General features: G+C 42.6%; 1 protein-coding gene and 1 pseudogene across 1 annotated transcript; both read right to left on the bottom strand.

Annotated features, from left to right (window-relative positions):
- Positions 1–703: 703 nt before the first annotated feature.
- Positions 704–1628, bottom strand: LOC133917805 (peroxidase 68-like; annotated as a pseudogene).
- Positions 1629–10983: 9355 nt separating this feature from the next.
- On the bottom strand, positions 10984–12384 carry LOC133917427 (peroxidase 70-like). The gene is made up of 3 exons (XM_062361331.1): positions 12086–12384; positions 11797–11988; positions 10984–11682 (listed from the first exon to the last, which is right to left on the bottom strand). Exons 1-3 carry the CDS (start codon positions 12290–12292, stop codon positions 11119–11121), a joined length of 963 nt encoding a protein of 320 aa, XP_062217315.1. The 5' UTR covers positions 12293–12384; the 3' UTR covers positions 10984–11118.
- Between the last annotated feature and the right edge of the window lie 10494 nt (positions 12385–22878).

The following is a 22878-nucleotide window of genomic DNA, read 5'->3' as shown; positions in this document are numbered from 1 at the left end:
CAGCTTTCACAGTGGGTCTGCTTATATGTTGCAGGGAGACTAGTAGTATTCCTGGAGTCCACTCATCCCCATACTACTCAATATTCATAGCCAATTAACAGTGATAAACTAACACCCAACGGTGCAGTACAATACTAATATCTTCAAAGGCTTGTCGAAAGCAAAGGCTTGTCGGCTTGCTCTGTAGTGCCTTTCGCCAGCCCCCAACTGTGTGACAAATCTCTATCATTTGACCTCTCTGCTGGCTCCTTGGGGACTTCTTAATTTCCAGAAATATAGAATGAGGCTCTATTTGATATATACTATCGTACTGGGGCACACAGTAACTAAATGACTAATGAACGTGTGGTTTATACTATATAACTCAATTTTTCCACACATCGCCTAGAGCAAGAAGCACAGTTTGAACACGCATCTGGTTGCATGGTCTAACACCAAATACACCAGTTAACAAGATAGTAGTCTGGAATGCACATAATTAAAGGTTCAATCAAAGTAGACTTGTTTTTAATAGAGTAAAATACACTGGTGATCCTTAAACATAACCGTGGTGCCATTTAAGTCTTTAAATTCCGAAAAATGCAGTTTTGGCCTCGGTGATTCGCTCAAGGCTCAAAACTCCTTAGTCAGGCATCCTCGCCTATGTGACATGCTGAGTTGTTGACTAGGGAATTTTGGGCCTTGAGAGAAGTACATAATAAGTTCAGGGGTTTGAAACTGCATTTACAGAGTTTAGGAACGTGACAGTACAATGAAACAAGTTTGAGACTGGGAATGTACTTTGCTCTAGATGTACTGTCACTCACACATATTTTTTTCGAAAGACCGTCACTCACACATACAGTACCATCGCGCGGGCTCAGGCCCTTGTTTCCGAACGCCGTGATGAGCGCGCCCAGGCTGGACGTCGGCGCGGGAGGTCGCTGTTCGCTTGGCTCAGGCTCGCGGTTGGGAGTCACGCCGGCCAAGCAGCACCAGCACCGTCCAGCTTGGTCCACCGAGCTGTAACACGATCGAATTGCATGCACGCACGTGGTCAGCCGCCAGCATGTATGTTAATGTACACTGACTGGATACAATGCACTTCAACAACTAGTGAACTACACGTGATAGCGTGTATATGCGTGTCCATGTGCACCAAGAAGGTGCCGTCCCGCGCGGCGAGGGCGACGATGTCGGCGCAGGAGACGACGCCGGGGCAGACAGCCTCGACGTTCGCCTTGATCTGGTCGATGACCTCGTAACCGCGGACGGATTTGTCGTTCGGGCCGGCGCCGGTCTTCTCGCCGACAAAGCTGCCCACGTCGTCCAGAAGAATCGAGGCGTCACAGCCCTGAGAGCAATCGTCTCCCCATGTCAGCATGGTTGACGCTACGTCGCTACTGAATGTATGCTTCATTAAAGGTTACTACTAATTACTTGGACGGAGCAATCATGGAAGAAGAGCCTGAGGAGTGAGGCGCCCATCCGGCGCTCGGCGAGGAGGGCCCTGATCATGGTGGCACGCACCACGAGCTCCAGCGTCGGGCAGCTCGAAGCATAGAACGTCGGTAGAGCTGCCCGCACGCCGAGGAGCAGAGGAGGGAGAGGACAAGCAAGCAATGCCAGATCCTGAGAGCCATGGCCATTCTCAGAAACCTTTCTTAGATAGGTGACTAATAAAGTTTTCTTCTCTAATTAGCAGAGGAACACTTAGGTAGCTAGCTTTTTTTACTTTTTTAGAATCGAACTCTTTACCCAGGGCCTTTTTTAGAGATCAGATGGAGGCGTGCGACACTCGGGGATAAATCCGGGTGGTATCAGCCGCTCCCTGCCGTTTTGCCGATCGAGCTCCGTGCTCCTTCGCAAAATTGTGACCGGGACGAGCTGCCTCTTATTTGTAGTGCAAAAGAGTAGCCCTTCATGCCGCTAGTCGAGTCCAAGTTAGGCCACAAGATTTGGAAATTTGGCACAAGTTCTCCGGCGTTTCTCCTGTGGTTGTCAAAGAACCACTAAACCACACAGATGCCAAAAACTCGTCCTTTGTATATTGCTCAAAAATAGAGCAGATCATATCACATACACATTCAAATAAAGAAGTTGGAGTGTGGCTTGTCCTTACGTGTAGAGATCGTAATCAGAGACAGCTAGCAGCTACCTGCTTCGAATTATGGTTGACGCCCCATGCTGCGGTAGGCATTCAGCGCGAACTAGCTTTTGGTTATCTTTAATAGTATTAATTAGTGATCATGCGTGGAGCTATCGTGTATGCCCTACATTTTAATTTGATGACAAGATATTAGGATTGAGAGAGATATAAGAGGATATCATTATCACAGCCTGTTTATAGCTATGCAGTCAGTTCAAAATTGACTGCGCAAGCCATTTCTAACGACTATACATGGCATGTGTGTGAGGTGACGTGTGACACTACTAAAAATCTATATTTAAAGGCGGGTCATAACCCATTTATACAAGCGTTTAGTCAATTCACCCGTCACCGAAGGCATGTGAAAATATACGATTTTCACAGGCACAAAAGAGATCATCTGTGCAAATCTATTATTATAGACGGTTCACTTAAGGAACCGTCTATAAAATTTAATTACTACAGGCGATTCACTTAAAAAATCACATATGAAAATCGATTACTACAGCCGGTTCCTTAAGCAAACCGCCTATGGTAGTCAGTCCCTGAATCAACGTTTTTTGTCGAAAAAAAAATCACTGAGGAAACCTCGCTGTCGCGCCGTCGTAAGTCACAAGTCACACTATTTTTTCACACTATTTTCAGCCTTTACATTCGGTAGGAATCAAACCCAGGACCCTCCGCTCGCGTGCGAAACTCCTTACTAACTCATCTATCAAGTAACTATGGTAGAAACCAGATAAAATATCATTTTAACCTTTTTTGTCAAAGCATTACAGTGACCCTGACTAACTTTAGTAAAATAGGCATAAGTTTTACATACGGACTCCGATTTTAATGTTTTTTTACTCTACTGACATCTACAGAAAAAGTTATATCTATTTTTCCCTGACCTTGTTGGGTTCGGCAAATTTTTTGAGACAAAAATGGCTTGAAAGATTGAGTTCTCACTTTCGAAAGTTTTTGCACCGTTTTCGAAACACGTGTTTGTATCCATAGCCGCCACCCCATACATCAAACTTGAGCAGAAATATATAATAGTTTATATTCTAGTACTTCTGAAGTGAGAAAAAAATAAGAGAAAATAAAATAAAAATAAAAAATAATTATGGCCATGCTGACGCTTGATGACACTTGATACTATTATTATCACTAGTACTTATGTAAGTCAAGTCTTATTGTTGATAGTGGGGGCTTTTGGTCTTCTTATTGTTGTTCTTGTTGAAGATGTTGAAGTTAGTAGTATTCTTTTTCTTCTCCTTATTCTTGATGTTACTTGCATTAATACAACTTGTGCTAGCATATATGATGAAAACTTATGTGTGAAACTTCAACTGATTATTTAGACAGTTAAATAATTAAATAAAAAAATTCAACTATAAAGTTGTTGATCTCGGCGAGGCTACAATTTTTATATAAAGTTTATCCTCATCCGAGTTCGTATGAAAAATTATGAATTTTTTAAGATAAACTGTCATCTATTTTAAGAGGCGATTCACAGAAGGAACCACATATGAAAATGGCCCTCTATTTTCACATGCGGTTCATATAAGGAATCGCCTGTAACCATTACCATAGGTGGTTCCAATTTTCATATAAAGTTTATCTCCATCCGAGTTTGTATGAAAAATTATGAATTTTTTAAGATAAGCTGTCATCTATTTTTAGAGGTGATTCACACAAGGAACCACATCTGAAAATGGTCCTCTATTTCTAAATATGGTTCATATAAGAAACCGTCTGTAAAAATAACCATTACCATAGGCAGTTCCAATTTCATATAAAGTTTATCTTCATTCGAGTTCGTATGAAAAATTATGAATTTTTTAAGATAAGCTGTCATATATTTTCAGAGGCGGTTCACACAAGGAACCACATCTGAAATGGTCCTCTATTTCCACAGACGGTTCATATAAGGAACCATCTGTAAAAATAACCATTACCACGAGCAGTTTCAATTTTCATATAAAGTTTATCCCCTTTCGAGTTCGTATGAAAAATTATGATTTTTTTAAGATAAGCTGTCATATATTTTCAGATGCGGTTCACACAAGGAACCACATCTGAAAATAACCCTCTATTTGTATATGCAGTCCATATAAGGAACCGCCTGTGAAAATAACAATTACCGCAGGCGGTGAGCTGCATGTGTTAATCATCTGGTTCACATAAGGACCCGCTTGTGAAAATAATATTTTATATAGGCGGTTACTTATGTGAATCGTCTGTGAAAATAAAATTATTATAGACGGTTCACATAAAGAGCCGTCTATAAAAATAACCTTTTACACAGACGGTTCACATAAGGAACTGCTTCTAAAAAATCAATTTATTTTCATATGTGGTCTATGTAAGCAACCGTCTGTAAAAACTTATTTTTATAGGCAATTCAAAACCGCAGAAGGCCAAAACAGACTGCTCATACAGGTTTTCATATGAACCGCTTATAAAAAGACATTCTAGGTATGTCAAAAAATAGTTTTTCTAGTAATGTGAGCAAGTCATGATAAAATCATCGAATGGATGGAGCTGTATTCCTTACTGTCATTGGGAGCCTAAGTGCATGTACATGCGGTGCATGTATATATCACCGGTTCACTTACAAGATTTCTGTTCACAATGGCTATTTGCAAGATTCCTAACGGTAAAATCAAATCAGCAACAAAAATATTACCAATAAGGCTATTCCCAGGAAGACTATAGCATATGAAAAAAAGATTATTACAGAGATTTACACCTACAGCCCTTTACTAATGTGACCGTCGGGAAATACTAGATATTTTGTAGTATGTAGGCTAATGTTGTGGCACATTTCGTCCCTCCGTTTGAATACTGGACTGTGTTTCACTATCCATGTGTTTCCGGGCCTTCCTCAAGTGTTCCAGCTGGCGCACGGGCAATCTGCATGTTTTGGTTCGTCTTCCTCCACGACGCACAGCATGTGGTACGAGTTTCCGGCCCCTACGAACGTCTGCCGGTGCGCGGGTCGACTTCAATCTGGGAAATCGGTGCAATTACAGCCTCTGTTCGACCAACCAAACCCGTGAAAATTAGGACGCGCGAGGAAGGGAAGGAGATCGTTTGTCAATGACGATCTACATGCACGAGAACTGCAAATGCGTTAAGAATGATGAGCGATTCCTTCGGCCTGAATACGAGAAATAACGACTGAACCGCTGAACTGAACTACTGATCAAAGTCAATATGTACGTGCGTAGTGGTCGAGCTGGAGTAGTCCAAGCCCAATAGTTGTTACAACTTGGTAGTAGTCGCTAGCTAGGGAGTCAGAGATGCTGCTATTTTTATATTCACTTGCTTCAGTGTTTCAGCTGCTAGTACCCCCAAGTGTCTTGTTTCCATTCTTCTCCAATCTCCATCGTATCACTCATTAACTAGTGTTTTTCTTCTATGCAGACTTTTGGCCTGCGATTCTGAGAGCTCCCTGTAAGTTAATAATTTTCAAATTTTCGATTGGTCGTCGTCGGCCGGCCGGACGGCTCTACTCCTAGTTGATTATGGTTAGGCAGTTGTCTCTCAACAGGGGTGGAGCTCCCACTTAGTAACCGGGCCCATGGCCCGGATCGCAGCTCATGTTTCCTTTAATTCTCCTCTAGCTTTCATACATTACCAGATCTTGATGGGTCTATGCTTGGACGTGGCCTGGGTATTGGGTCAGCCCTAGCTCTGCCCTTGTCTCTCAATGGTATCGTTTGCTTGTTTCGTCTCTTTCTGATTGAGTTAGTAGTTGCCTATTGTTTGCATGGTGGTAGCTCTCGTTCCAGTTAGGAGATCATGCCTGGTAGCACACTTCGCTTGACGTCGCGTAGTGCTTGCCTGTTCCAAGATATCCTATCGCGAACCTCAAAAATTCCACGGCGTGCACGTGCTGCATGATAGATTGATTGGAATATTTATTAATTAGTTTGTGGGTCAAAAGAAAGGACAATGCTATTCTTCAACCGTCTAAAAATAACCTTAGTTTCAATTGACACACCATCTTATTTCAGTCCACACTCGACACCCTCCACCCTACGATTAAAATCCAACGGCCACCATCTTGTTTCAATCGACGCCCTCCCCCCTACAATCAAAATCCAACGGCCACCATCTTCTGTTCTTCCTCTTGCCAGAGCAGCCATGTTCTTCTTCCTCCGTGTGATGCCCTCGGCCACCTTGCTCGCCCTCCGCACGCTCGCCCATGCCTCCTGCCCTCATCCATTCATATCCGGCGGCGCTCCCATTGCCTGATCCGTCAGCGTCACCCGCTGCCACACTAACCAGGCTCCGCCGAGCCGTCTCCACTCACCCTCACCCTGGCACCACCCACTGGTCATCCTTCGCCGCCTGCTGTCGACAGCATCCTCGCCGCCTCGCCACTCTGCCTCCGTCGTCGGGCCGGCCTCCCTCCCCAAGCACTCACTACAACAGAACAGGTCATTCGAATCGGGTCATCAGTGTTGGCTAGGCTAGAACCGGTATTGATGAAGTATCAATGCCGGTTCGTAACTTCCCACGCTTGATCAATGATCGAGTCGGGTGGAACCGTCACTGATACTCAGTTATAGCAAACATGGCTCTTTTAGGCATGTATATGATTTTGGTAATTAATAACAATATAGTCAATGGGACTAACATATTTGTCAAGTATATGCTTTAGTATGTCTCATGGATACAATACATGAAGAATCTACCAAAGTGGAACTCAAGAAAGTTTAAATTGGACAAGTTTAGAAAAGATTGTACTCCGAATGGTTTGGTGTTCAGAAATTATACACACCAAAGTGTTTTAACTCAGAAGAAGTACTTCAGCAGAACATGTCGGATGGTCCGGTGAAAGAAGATTGACTACGCTGGAGCATTTTTCAGGAGATGTTGCAACAATTTGTCTGGTGTGGTTGTACACACCGAATAGTCTAGTGATCGAAGGATTTACGCGCCGGACAAATAAATAGGGAGAAGTGGCTCGGTCAGCTCAAGTCTACACACCGGATAGTCCAGTGATGGAGTTCAAGATAATACCGAAACATTCAGTGTTCACAATGAGTTTGAGTGTGGTTCCAACAGCTAGTTTTTCCTGCTATATATATGTCGGATGGTCCGGTGTTTGTACTGTTGTTGACGCCGGATTATCCGGTGGTCATAGTTTTTTTTTACTGTTGTAGCAACGGCTAGTTCGCCGGTTTGATGCTATAAATACCCTCCTACTCAGCCATTTGAGTGTGCTGGAGTTCAGGAAAGGTCATAGATATTTGAGAAGATATTCAAGCCACCAAAGTGCTAAAAGTGATCATCCAAGGTAATTAAGTACATGATTAATAGAGTGATTAGTGTTATTAGGCTTAGACAGTGATGTTTCTAGGTGTTGTTGCCTAGAGAGGTGATCAAAGAGTAATCTTATATTGTACCAAGTGGTACGCCAATAACTTAGAGTCTTGATGACTCGCTAACACCATGAGCCTTGGTAGTTCTTGTGTGTTGACACTCCTACTTGGTGTGGAGCGGCGGTAAGACTCATGTACGGGGATACGGAGACTCTTACATTGGTGTCTCAAGCTCCGAAGTGAAGACGGTGTCAAGTGACCGAAAAAAAGACTTGTGGAGAGGCTTTGCCTTGGTGGCTTGGTGACTCAACTTACTTGAAGCCTAAGTGGCTCAAGGGCCGTGACCAAGTGTTATCCGAGAGCTATAACCTAGATGATTGCTCCAACGTGGACTAGGGGTGACATTTATGTCATCGATACCATGGGATAAAAATATTTTATTCTAAATTTACTCTCTCTACCGTCTTTACGTTTCTGTATTTACATATATGCAATCTATCTTTGCATGTTTATCTTCATAGAGTAGTTTGCTAGGATTGCCTATAGGTTGTAACCTTTTTGAACGATAGAGTAGACACACTAGATGAACCTAGAGCACATTTAGATAGAAATTAATATAGGTTTAGTTGTGCTAATTCATCCCTCTCCCCTCTTAGGATGTTACTGATCCCTACTATTGGTATCAGAGTCGATTCTCTCAACCCTACATTTGGTAACTAGAACCTCGTACTCTAATAGACTTAACATCCTAGAGGGTTGTGACGTCCATGGTAGGGATGGATATTGGTAGTGCTCTATATTTTGACGGCACTCACTTTCCCTTTAAAAAATTCTAATGACTTGTCATTTGCAAGCCAAAGGTTTAGATGTTTGGAGAGTCACCGAAGAGGGGATGAAGAAACGTCTGACAATTAAAGAAAGACAATTCAATGCTTTAGCAAAGACGATCCATTTATCATCTCTAAGTATTAATGCATTTAATCGAGTATATTCTCTCACCAATGCTCATAATATTTGGACTAACCTCAATGAAATAAATGAAGGCACAAATAATATGCGCAATGAAAAATATCATGTGCTAGTCTCTGAGCTCAATAGCATTAAATAACTTACTCATGAAAGTGCTAATGACATATACTCACGTTTGAATATTCTTGTCAACAAGATCAATGGGCTATGAACATTAAGGTTGAAGGTTCATCTTCATCTGTGTCACACCCGGTTTTAACGGATAAAACCAAATGTGACTTATATATGCTCAGGAAGTTTAACACACATCAGGACGTCGCAGGTGAAGATAACAGTACCAAAACTTTAAGTTGCAACCATTCAATTCTTACATAAAGACTTAAACTAAAAAACTTTATTATCTAAACGACGTCAAACTAATCAACGGCAACGGGACGAAAGTATACCAGATCGTTGTCTTGGACATACTCCTAGTACACCAGATCGTCGTCTTGGAAATCTTCAAAGTCTTCCACTGAGCAGCATATGTATTATAGGAGATAGCAAGGGTGAGCATATAGAGTATTCAGCAAGTGTGGTAAAGTAATGACATGCAAGCTTTCAACAAGAATAGGCTAACACATGATATATTTACGTAAATACGAGTAAAGAAATAGTAATGTAACTAAAAAGTATTAAGCAGGTATTAAGTGAATATAACCCAAAATACCCAATCATCATCATCCAAAGCTAACCACCTTGCACTCATAACCAACGGTACCACCAACACAGCCATTTAATCATGTGAGGATCTAAGTCTTTCATAACCACGGACACAGCTGTTATAACAGTTTTACACTCTGCAGAGGTTGTCCAACTTTACCCACAAGTCATGATTTTCATGTTGCCGTATTTGCAAGACACTTAACACACTCCTATAGTGTGCCATCAGGACCTTTGTTGGTGCTCTTGTGCTAGCCGTTTGGGGCGCCCTGCTGTATTGTGCCGATTGGGCTCCCTCTGTTGAGTGTTGAAGGCCGGCTGGTACTGTATAGTTAATTTTATCAGAGTTTTATACTTGATCATTAACTTGGGTAGTTCGGTCTAGCTCTCATTAATATATGTTCTTAGCTCTGTGATGATAGTGGGCTAAGTTCGTTTAGTGTTTCATTTGTGCTCTTGACCTAGGCCGTAGTCGCCAGTTTGTGATCCTGTTATATCTCTGTTAATCAATTTTGCGTTCACTATGTTGTGCTTTATTGGTGCCCTATGATCAGTGACTTGCACTTTATATTAGTTCTGTTGGAGAGCATTTTTGCTCTCTATGCTCTGTTGGGTGGGCGCCCTTGTGCTTGGTCTGGTGAGTGCTGGTGCCCTTGTGGTGCCTTGAGCTCTCTGTTGCCTTTGGCTTTGCTGGTAGGCGCCTCTGTTGGTGCTCTTGTGCTGGCCGTTTGGGGTGCCCTGCTGTACTGTGCTGATTGGACTCCCTCTGTTGAGTGTTGGAGGCCAGTTGGTACTGTGTAGTTGATTTTATCAGAGTTTTATACTTGATCATTAATTTGGGTAGCTCGGTCTAGCTCTAGAGGTGATTTGTTACACTAATCGGTAAATCTTAGTATGCGTTGGATGGCTGTTAATTCGGTAACCCTCACTGAGAGCAATCTCTTTGTTTGAGTAATCTCTTTGTTTTAACACTTGTTCAGTTGGTACCTGTGTTACTTTACCTCTTATTGTCAATTGCCTTCCTTGATACATTTATTTTCATGAGTAGCTTATGTTCTTTCATATATGCTTTTGAAATGCTCAACTCAGTTGTAACTTAAACTACCATTTAAATTGCTAGCGGTTCGACTTATGCATCCACACCTCGAATCTGTATATACTTTTAGCTATATAGATGTATAGTGCTTCAGTGTCGACAGTCCGCACTCTCATACCTTGATTGGTTTCTTGTGCAAGATTGGATATGATTACCTTGTACCACCCTACCATTCAATAAGTAAATTGACTGCTATGTCCAGATTGGTATCTTGCGCAAGATTGGTATCTGCTCGATCTCTTGCTCTCTAACGAGAGAGTACAAGCTCCGTGATTTTCAAAATCTTGATTGCTAATATATTTTTAAATATGTATTTGAAAATTTTAGTCATAAATGTGTATTTCTCTCGAAATACTACAATATCATGAAAACATTGTTGGGTTTTTATATATGTTCCTACAGAAATTAGCAGCGTAAGTCACGTTTTGGAGAATGTACCAATTTTCAAGAGATCCATAATATGCCACTGAATAATTACATGTTCTACTATATGCCGTTCTCCGTGAGGCTTAGTGAGACATCAGCAGCATATTGTGAGCATTTGAACTAATCCATTTTGTCCAAGATAACATGCATGTATTTGCCATTAATTTGTGGCAGGAGGAAATAGTTGTTTACCAAAAGGTTCAAATGATCACTGCAAGAGCTCGTATATATACGTGGTACAGACACTGGTCTTCTTTTTTTTTTTTTCATACACTGCTCTTCTAACGTATAATTACTCATTTTTGAGCCCCAAGGCCATACAGATGTGAACTTCTGAAGTTCTTATTCTCTTGCGTGGTTGGTTACCTTTGTAGCCAACCAAAGTCTTACCAGACTATACGTATGTATAGCGTACTGCTTGTACGAATATATATCCAGTTGTACTGATAATACGAACTGATCGAAGAAACATGTAATCAGCTGCTGTTGACCACCCTGCAGTTGGCCCTGATCTGGCCAGCGGTTCCGGTGAGCGGGTTGATGTTCCCCATCTTTATCATGGCGGCGACGAAATCGGAGGCGAAAAGGGCCGGGTTGGCGCTGTACTGCCGCACCAGCGCGTCCTGGGAGCCTCCATTGAAGAGCTCCTGGTCGGAGTGCAGCAGGCCGCGCTGGACCAGCAGGTTGCGGTAGTAGGCGTTGTCGAAGATGAGCTTCGTCTGCACGTCGAGCGGCGCGAGGTTGCTGTCGCCGGTGCCCTGCGCGGCAGGACAGTTGCGCTGGCGCAGCGCGGCGAATGCCGGGTTGATGTCAGTGTCATTGTAGATGTGATCCCGGAAGTTCTGGCACTGCGAGAAACCGATGGTGTGCGCGCCGGAGAGCGCCGTCAGGTCGCGCGGGCTCAGACCCTTGTTGCCGAACGCCGTGATGAGAGTGCCCAAGCTGGACGCCGGCGATGGGAGATCGGTGTTCGCCAGGTTCAGGCTCGCCGTCGTAGAGTCGCGCCGGCCCAGCGGCACCGCCCAGCTAGGTCCACCGAGCTGCAGTAACGATCGAGATAGATGCATCCACGTACGTGGTCAGCATGTGTATCATTGTATACTTTACGACACGTTTTCGTGTCTATGCATGTGTGTTTGTACTATGGAGTGTACCAGGAAGGTGCCGTCCCGCGCGGCGAGGGCGACGATGTCGGCGCAGGAGACGACGCCGGGGCAGAGGAGCTCGACATTCGCCTTGATCTCGTCGATGACCTCGAAGCCGCGGACGGAGTTGACGTTGGGGCCAGCGCCCTTCTCGCCGACGAAGCTCCCCACGTTGTCCAGAAGAATCGAGCCGTCGCAGCCCTGAGAGAGCAAATTTTAATTTGTCTCTATTTCAGCATTAATTGCTGTGGCCACCGTGCACGGGTAGTCTACACGAGTGTGATTAAGGGTAAATTACTTGGACGAAGCAGTCGTGGAAGAAGAGCCTGACGAGGGAGGCGCCCATCCGGCGTTCAAGGAGGAGGGCCTTGATCATGGTGGCGCGCACGATGAGCCCCAGCGTCGGGCAGCTCGTCGCGTAGAACGTCGGCGAGAGCTGCCCTGACGCCGCCGAAGCGAGTAGGAAGAAGGCGAGCAAGCAATGCCAGGTCCTGAACGAAGCCATGACCAAACCTCGCAGATCAATCTAGCTAGGTAATTACTCAAGTGATCTTCTCTAACTAACCAAAGGATCGGACCACTAGCTAGCTCGATTGTAGCTTGCTTGCTTGTGACTGGCACGAGCTTCCGAAGGTGCTATTTATAGTGTCCCTGCGGTTGCATGCATGCAAAAATGTGCCTCTCCATGCCGTTACTCGAGTCAAAGTTAGGCCGCTAGAGATGTGGAAAAATAGGGCATGTTACGACCTTTCTATCGTGGTTGACAAAGCAACGCACAGATGCCAAAAAGCTCTCGTCGTTTGTGCCTTGCTCAGTGCTCGCAAACAAAGCGCATATCATGCTTTCAGATAAACAAGTTGAAGTGCAGCTTATCTTTACGGGTACAGATCGTATTTTCAGACAGCTGCCTCGAATTTAAAGTTTGACTTGGGTCACATATGTTTCGAGAGGTTTGCTGTGTGAACTAGTTTTTTAAGCTATATTATTAGTGGATCATGCAAGGACCTATCATGTATGTCCCACAATTTAATTTGATTATGAGACATGAGAGAGATGTAAGCCGTGGATGTAGGTGTCATGTACTCATGTGTGTAAGCATGTGTAAGATCGAATAGGAGGAAGTAATATGATGCTTACTGAATGAAAGTGGTGCAAGTACCTAACGAAAGGAGGTTTTGAACAGCCGAAAGTTTTTGTTGTTTAAGAAAACAGATTTGATACACGTCAATTCACTGAAAATCGGAAAGCTTACAGTTGACGGGGGATTAATGTTGGGGACTTAGGGTTTTGTAAACCCCATTCTTAGAGGATGCCTGGGGCAACAGACCTACCCAGCGGGTAGGGTGGTGAAGTGGCGGGGTGGGATGCCACTGACCGGGGAGGACAGACAACGGGTAGGGTCAGGGTGGGGAGAGAAAAACACTATGTAAGAAATCAATATATGAGACATCATATTAGTGACGACTGTTCAAAAACTGTCACTAATATTTTATTAGTAACAGGTCTAATGATGACCCGTCACTAATGTGACCACAAGTTGGGATTCGGCTAAGATCTGTTACTAATGACATATTATTAGTGATGAAAGAGCAAATCACCCGTCACTAAAGACCGCAATGACGGATCACATGAAAGCCTGTCACTAATGACTCAGAGTTATTAGTGACGTGTCACAAAAGATAGACTCTGGTATTTAGTGATGGGTGATAGCTATATCTGTCACTTAAATATGTCATTAGTGATGGGTAATATCTAGAACCCAGTCTATATATAACTTGAACCCGACCTCTCCTCTCCTGATTTTGCCTAACTGCCGAGCATCCTCATCCTCTAGATGCCGCCGCCCTCATCCATCGCCACCCCCTCCTCTCACCACATGCCCGACGTCAGAGGAAGAGGCTCAATTGTGTGACGGAAGCAGTAGCAGGAAGCGCCACCACCGGAGGAAGAGGAGGAGGATCGATCGTGTCGTGGAGTTGAGATGAAGGAGGTGGCACTCCACGTGTATGACGTGATGAGAAACAACTCGGAGAAGACGAATAACACCATCCTCCATATCAACCGCATCTTCAAAGACCACATCGGCCTTGGCAACATCTTCCATAGTGCCTTCCAGGTAGGGTTCCCCTCTCCCCTCCCCACCCAGATCCCAGCGAGCGACGCTTGCATGCGTTGTCTCCCCTTTCGAGATCCCTAAATCTCTTATCTCCTCAAACCACAGGTGTATGGTGAGGAGTGGTCATTCAGGTTCTGCACGGTGTGTTCAGCTTCCCATGGGGAAGAACCCCATGTACACCTACCGTGAGCGCATCGTCCTTGGGGAGATGGAGTGCAGCATCATTGCCGTGAACCGGATCCTACACGAGCTCAGCCATGAGTGGCTAGGCCACTCGTATGACCTCCTCTCCATGAGTGGCTCGGCATCCTCAAGCTCCCAGGTAAGGCTAGTTGTGTGATACACATATGTTAGCAGTATTCTTTGCCAAAAATATCATCGTATTAATTGGGAGATTTCAGATTCCAATTTAGTTAGTGATTTCCTTGGCTACGAAAATAATTAGCCAACCACAGGGAACATAAGAAATTGTTGTGAACTAGACATCACAGAGAAAGCGTGTAGGGTTTCATGAATTCTAGATCGAGGAGCTTGCTGCTGTTGAAGTATGAGTAGATAAACTAGTGTTCCCTTGTATCTGAAGCTTTAGAATAATATGGTTAGTTTATGACACTGGATGATGCTTGCGATAGGACTCAACTTTGGAGCTCATTGTACCAACTTGTACTATAATTCGAAGCTTGGCTAAATAGGCCCCTGAGGTGAAGTAGGTGCCACTCGTTTAGATCATAGCATTGGATTAATGAACTTTCTATGTTGCTAGCCGCCTTGTACATTAGTGTTACTCCTCAGATTTAAAATTTGAAATGGCATAATTAGTTAACTTTTTCAGTCTATATGGCCTGCAAGTTGGGTTAATCGTTTTGCCAATGCTGGTGATATTGCTATGGTTGTTGCTGAGAACACTAAGGTATGTGTATTTTATTTGTTCTTGGTTGTGCACTTTCTTTGTTTCCAATTGCAAGATCACCTACCTTATCCCATGGTTGTTCCTTGTTAATCATGATCAACTATTGTGTTACACTATATATTTGACTGTTATGTTAAGTATGAGATGTTAATGTGATGCATCATCAAATGTTTCATGACAGCACCAATGTACCATATTATTGTTTGAACCTGTTAAGCAGTTTAGTGGCACATGGAGTTGCATAGAAGAACCAGATGTTTCCTCCCTTATTTGAAGAGTAATAATACTGAAACATTGTATTGTTACAATAAAATGTATAAGTTCGATTTACATAATACTATCTCATAGCTTTCCCTGAAATCATGATTGCTCCTTGCTCTCCTGATGTTCATTATTTTTCCTATTCTGATACTCATGTTTTAGATCTCTACGTTTTCTCAATGAAAATATCATATATATTTATGTTTTCTTTTGCCGCGTGCATTTGCATTGGAGCTTGAGATATTGTTTATGTAAAATGCTATTATAGGCTCATGGGTAGAGGCATTCTAATCATATAATTAGTGAAGGATGATAGATAATTAAGTTATTAGTGGCAGATGATATCTATAACCCGTCACTAATGTGACATCATTAGTAACGCATACAGAGTGGTGGGTATGAAATCCGTCATTAATGACGTCACTACTACACAAATAGGCTTATATACCGACTCATCACTGTCGGTTTCTTACGAGCCGGTAGCGATGGAATATCACTGCCGTTTCATATCATAGACTGACACTAAAAGACTATTCGAAAAGAACCGACAGTGAAAATCCACTATCACTGTCGGCTCTAGCCACGAGCAGGTAATGATAATTTCACTGCTGGCTTTAGCCACGAGCCGGCTCTAGCCACGAGCCGACTCTAGCCACAAACCGGCAGTGATTCTATCAACTCGTAGCTAGAGTGGCAGTGATAGTGGATGACAGCTTATTTTAAAAAAAAATCATAATTTTTTCATACAAAGTCGGATGGGGACAAACTTTATATCAAAACTATAGCCCTCGACGAGATCTACAACTTTGTAGTTGAATTTTTTTATTTTATATTATTTAGATATCCAAATAATCGTTTGAAGTTTCAGATATAAGATGTCAAAAAGATTTCATATGCTAATGGTATCATTAGTGCTTATGTGGTGGGATGCTAAGGACGTATCGCGCGAGCTGAGAGGTTCTGAGTTCGAGTGCCACGAACCACAAACGTGCGTATTTCACATGAAAAATCGTGTAACTTGTGACTTGCGCCAGCACGGGCGTAGGGGTTTCTCGGGTTCAATTTTTTTGTTCAATTTTTCTACCCCAAAAAGATCGATTCGGCGCCCGACTATCACTGCCGGCTAAAGCCTTCAGCCGGCAGTGATAACCTCTTCACCGTCGGTCCCCAGACCGGTAGTGATAGTCGGGGACTACCACGGCCCGTTGCCCACTTCCGGCTCCAAAACCGGCAGTGAAACCCCTTTATGGGCCGGCAGTGAAGGAGTTTTTTTTAGTAGTATGTTTATCATCCATCACTAATGTGTTGTTCTAAGGTAGTAATACTAGTAGCCCAATACCGTCGGGTTAGCGTCGTGACACGTGCGGATCCGACGGCAAGCATTTCCGCCGCCGGGGACGGGAGGATATGGGTGGGGAAGGGGGTGAACGACGAGAGCATAGAAGAAATGTCGATTAGACAAAGAACAAATTAACGGAAACCCATAGGGAGGGAGAAGACGATCAAGTGAACATTGGATTCCCATCTGATGGCTGAGATCCATCGAGTGTAAAGGTGGAAGAATTCGGTCATTTGTACTGTAGCACCTCCCTTAAGATCTTACATGCATTATCTTTAAGTTGTCATAGTAGCGACAACCTTCGGGTGTTTAAGTTCATGTACACATGGTTGGCTGGTCTGGCACTTTGGAAGGGGTATAGTGTACTATAAGCCTAGGGGTGTAAACCTTCTTTTTGCGGATCAAGGGACGATGATGTCTGTGAGTGTCATTTTACTCGTTGAGGCGTCGTACTGAGGCTTTAGACATCGTTCTACGTTTGAGATTCTATGGAGTAACTGGGGTGAAAACCCTTGATCTGGCTTGTATTGGATCAGACAACAGTATCAATTCTATCATCACTTTCCTCCTTAGAGGTGTCGTTGTAGACTCATTGACCTACACATCTTCGTTACAACGGTTGTTAATATAGTTTGTATATGGATGCTTGTGAGCTACCTTAGTGGCAAAGTCTTTGGGGCTGTTTGGTTAGGAACCAAAGGGAGCCAAGTAAAATTTTAGTCATGTTCTGAAATTTTAGTCTCTGTTTAGTTTGAGGTCAAAATTTGGTTATGCTCTGTAAAGATTTGATTGGCTAAAATTTTTCTATAGCGTTTTTAGGTAAATCTCGAGCGATCAAATCGTCGGTCAAAATTTTTAACCGACCAAATTTTGATTTGATCTCAAACCAAACGTCATTTTAGAGACCAAAATTTAGCACTACCCTACTTTGATCTCTAACCAAATTTTAGCTTAATCCGTTGGGACCAAGAACCAAACAGCTCCTTTGTGCGGAGGCTTAGATCTTTGATATTGTTCCAGTCAGCCGGGCAGAGAGGTCGTTAATGCCGTCTCCAAGCAACTGGTTGGCATTGATATGTGCCCCTCTTCTCTTTCTATTGTTGGCGTGTTTTGGAGACTCATCGAAATCACAGAAGGCCTATATTCCTCCACTATGCGAGTTATGAAAATAGCAAGCATTATGATGATATAAAGTGTGTGGTGGTTACCAGTTAAGATTATTGCACTACGTAAAAAAAAAAATATAAGTGATAGATAATAATCATTATATTTTATAGGTCTTATATCTATCACTCTGAATGTGTTATTGATGGGTTGTCATAAGTAACGGATAAGAATCCATCACTAATAAGACCATTGATAATGGATCATAACTTGACCTGTCATTAATAAATGTTAAAATTGATGGGTTATAACTATAACGCGTCACTTATTACTTTTATAAGTAAGTTATGACCCGTTACTTATTATTGATGAACGTTTCTTATGTTTTTTGACACGAAAAAAGTAATAAAAAATTCACTCGAGTCATCCGAGCGCAAGTGCCATCAACACTCACCATGTATCACATGCTATTTTTCATAATATTTTTACTCTGCGTTACGTAGGAATCAAACTTGCGATCTCCGCTCGCGTGCATTGCTCCTTACCACCACACCCTCGCTTGCGTTCTGAAGGAAGCCATATATTTTATCTTTTTAACATTTTTTTTAAGATCATAATGGATCATAACCATCACTTATAACTATTTTTTTGTCGAATTGTAATTTAACAAGTGACACGGAGTGACCTTCGGTAAAATAGATATAACTTTTGTATATAGACTTCAATTTTGATTTTCTTTTTTTACTCCACAGACATCTACAGAAAAAGTTGCATTCGTCTCCTCCCTCCTCCCCCTACTTTGTCAAGTTCGACAAAATTTTCGAGGACAAAAACGGTCTGAAAGATTAAGTTCTCATCCTCTGAAGTTTCTGCACCGTTCTCGAAATTCGTGTTTATATCCATAGCCGTCACTTCTTACATTAAACTTGAACAGAAATGTATAATAATTCATATTCTAGTGTTATTGAGGTGAGAAAAAATAAGAGAAAAATAAAAAAAATTATATCATCATGCTTTGTACATATTTACTATATAAGAAAAAAAATCAAGTAAGTTGTGATAGGAAATCGATTGATTAATATGTCTAATGATTTATTAATTAAAATTTCTTCATCGGTTCTGTTTCATTAAACTGGTCATTAGTGACGGGTCACAACTTGACCCGTCACTAATAACTCGATAGGATAACATGTCACAAATAAGTTGGTCATTGGTGATTGGTTTAGGATGATCTGTTACTTATTACTTATGACTAGTAATAAATGATAGGTCATAACTATGACATATCATTATTATTATAAATGACATATTATATTACTACCTGTCATTCATTCCATATGTTCACGTAATGTTGGTTTAAATTCTATGTTGCTTTATGCATACCGAGTTTTTATGTTTTTTTCTTGTTCTTTATTTTGATGGCAATATGTTGACTGCGTGTAACAGCTCAGTATGGAAAGTAGAACATTATTTTATTTTAAAATAAATCTTCCTCCGTCTAAAAAAAGTTGAACCATCCCGTCACTTGATGCGTTTGCTGACCACTTGATCGTCCATCCCGAAATCAGTGCAGCCTGATCGACCGACTAAACCCTCGAAATTTCGGGCGCGAGGAAGGAGATCGCTCAATGATGAGTAAAATAGTCACATGGGAGAGATATGCATGGAACATACATGCATGCACAATGGAACAAACGCGCGCGAAACGCGCCAGAATGATGCATGCGCCAACACTTGAGTCTGAACCCTGAACACGAGGCAAAACCGAACTCAATTGAACTGGAGCCAACGTGTAGGTGGCTGATGGCCGAGCTGCTGGCACAGTAGTCCAAGTAGTCCAATTGGTATCTAGTAGCTAGGGAGTGAGAGATGCAGCTGTTGTACACACTTGTAGTGTTTCAGGGTCCTACTCCCAGTTGTCTCGTTCCTCTTCTTCTCCGTCAGTCATCGACTAGGCTTTTGACTCATTGTAAGGGTAGGCACGCAGTCGTGTCTCATTGCTTGCTTCGTCGCTTTCCGAGCTATTAAGGATCTATTTATTTCTGCTGAAAATTTTAAAAAGCAGCGGTTAGATTGTGAATTATAAAATGTTGAATTATGAAAAACTGGATTATAAAAAATTTAGATTAGAGATTATAAATTTTTTTGATGAGCAGTTTAGTAAAATAGACTTTCACAATCTATAAAAAAACTAAAAAAATCAATTTCTTAAATTCTCACAATTCAACAAACAAAATGTAAAAAATAATAAAAACTTTATATTTATTTCAACTTCAAATTATAAAAACTAAAAACTACCATCCAAAATACCCTAAGCCTGCTAGTTGTGGAGACTGCAGTACTAGTTGACTGTTGACCTCCCTGCGAGCTGAGGTCTGAGGAAGGTACGTAAGTCTCGTTCCAGCTGGCAGATTATGTCCGGTAGCACGTACGTTGCCTCACGTGACACGTATTCTTGCCACTTCCTATCCTATGACCGACGTTGAATATTCCACGACGTGCACGTGCTGCTTGCATGAATACTACTTCCTGCGACCTCTTGAACAACAAGCGGTCTCCAAAACATCAACTGCGGTATATGCATGTTAATTGCAGTACAACCTTATAAACTACATAACATGTCAACATTGTTCGAGACATATATGTGTATATATTATTTTTCGTGTGTCCAGTCACTTCAGAATTGCTACCGGACCCGCGCGTTCCTGAGGTTTTTTTTTTTTTTCAAAAACAGCTGATTTGATACAATGATTAATTGTGCTTGTTAAGAAAGAACATCGACACCTTTCATCTTAGGCAAAAATACGAATTTGTATAATATATGTTAGCATATTTAATGAAATAGATAAAAAAATTCTGTATTTACGATTTTAGCATCTGTATTTGGCGCAGGGTGTGCCGAAAATGAATTTTCGGGGCACGGTGTACCGAAAAAGGCATTTTCGGCACACCGTGCGTCGAATACAATACAGTGTATTCGGCGCACGATGTGCCGAAAATCACCTATATTCAGCACACCGTGTGCCGAATACAGGGGAAAGTGTATTCGGCATACCGTGTGTGCCAAAAATCACATGTATTCGGCACACGGTGTGTTGAAATTCATGTTTCTTTTTTTGCCCGTACGGCCGGTTCGATTTCATGTTACCGGTATTTTGTTATTTCATGTAATTGGTAACTTTCAACTAAATTTGAAATGAGTTGTTAATTTAACTGTTATTTTATCTCAGTGATTTGGCTCTTCATTTTATGTACCAGTGTGTTGCTATTTCATATAATTAGTAACTTTGAACAAAATTAGAAATTAGTTACTAATTTAACTTTACATTTCAAAATGCATGAGTAAGAAAGCATATAGTCTCTAAGGCTACGGATAGTCTTAACATTTAGGTATGTTTTAACATGCGTAACATTAACCCTTTATCATTGATCATCTCAAGATGGTGGCGGAAAGTAACAATGTAGATTAGCGAAAGAATGCCAGTTGTGCCAGTCAAGGCTATCAGGGCAAGATGGTTGTCGTCTCCGAGGTGGTGGTTGGAAGTTAGGAGGACGAGTACAAGAAAAGCTGACATAATCTTCACAGTCATCACGGTCCTCTAGAGGTAGAGGCCTCGGAGGGAGGGGTCGAGGTGGCATGAAATCGTCATCGTCGTCGTCGTGAGGTATCACGGTACGAGCACGTGCTCTTGTAGTGTTCGTTGAACCTTCTCCTGTATGGCTGGTGGAACGTCGAGGTATTGGTGGCATGAAATCATCATGAGCTCTTGTACTTCTTAGATTCGCTGATCTTCGTCGTCTTCTACACGAACTAGGTATCACACCCCCACCGAAGAGCATATGCATTGCCAAGAAGTGTGGGATTTCTTTGTTGATTAACTCTGCGTCTTCTAGGAACGCCTAAAGCAGAAGAGGGGTATTTGAATCAATAGTAATAAGATAAGTATGGTGATCAAATAGAAAATGACGAACCTGTATGTGGGATGCATACTGGTCGGGCAAGATCGCCATCCTTCTTTGCCTTATACAGAAACCCAGTATAGAAGGATGGTCGACTAGTTCGTACACCCTGAGGTATATTTGGCGGCGCTCATGCAAGAGGCCCTAAGGTCGTCAGTTGTTACATGTAGGAGTGGAACGGTGAACGCAGAATATGGCGGTCTTGCATGCAATTTAGACACAGCTTGAATTAGGTTGCTCTCTTTGAAGGGATCATCCTTCCCTCCATGCAGAACCTGTAAGGAGGCAGTTAATGCTATATCGATCGTTGTAGGTTTCCATGGGAAGTCAGTACTAGAATATCCTACCATATAGGTATTGATCTTTTACTGCAACTTTTTTGCTCTGCACCAAAGCACGAATCGCTGGTTATTTAATAAACATTAAACAGGTATGAAATATCGTAAATGATATATACAAATGCTTAATAAGTTACTCATAAATAAGTTATGTGTCCTAATTAGTTGACAAAGATTATGTAAATTAAATATAATTACTTGAACACTAAAGTGTATGGCATAGTACAAATGAGTACATAATATAGTGAATAACATATAATACAGATGAGTACACAATATATTGCACTGGCTCATTAATGACGCTGATGCCGCAAGCAATCCCCAAGAGTGTAAGTGTCTGGCGGGTGTGTAGCCCTCATCCCAGCGGCCTGAGCTGGCCCCTGCCACGTGTGCCCTTGGTTGTCATCTTCAGCGTCGTGCTGTGTTCCAACTCCACCGAATGTGTATCCAAAACCGCTAACTCGACCCTGCATGTACCATGATGTAGGATCGTCATGTGGGAGTGTGGATGCCGGTAGTACGTGCTCGGTTGGAGTCCGAAATGCTGAAGTCTCAGCTTCCTGGTACCATTATGAACCCCCAGGTGCATCGGGATATTAGGGGTATTGGCCGCTCGGTAGCTCTGCGAAGCTGCCTACTTGCAATACAGCCCCAGTCAAAATCTTGTGTGTCGCTCCAGGTGGGCATCTGCTGCGTGCAGTCAATGACGTCCTCATGGTGAGTTGATAATACTGGTGGAGGTGTCTGCGTAGCCTGAGTAGGTTGTGTGAACTGAGGGGGTTGGGAACCCAGTGTACACTCATCGGGAGCAGGAGTCTCGGTCACCTCCTCGGCTCCAGCACAAGAACGTGTCACATGATCGGCTGCAGACGAAGGTGCCTCATGTGAATGTGCCTCATGAGCACTGGACGAGTGCCTGCTGTGGGAGGCACGGGACGAGTCCATGGCGGGTACGTCGTAGCCCCTAGAACGCGGGGCACAACCACCTAGGCCATGTATCATGGATAACAAGCGAGACCCTCTCGTCCTCATGTAGTCCCGGAGAGGGTGCCGATCCCTTCGC

The sequence above is a fragment of the Phragmites australis genome, chromosome 5, assembly GCF_958298935.1.
Source record: "Phragmites australis chromosome 5, lpPhrAust1.1, whole genome shotgun sequence".
Classification (NCBI taxonomy): domain Eukaryota; kingdom Viridiplantae; phylum Streptophyta; class Magnoliopsida; order Poales; family Poaceae; genus Phragmites; species Phragmites australis.
Note: the sequence above shows the minus strand (reverse complement) of the source record. Positions and strands in the feature narration are given on the sequence as shown.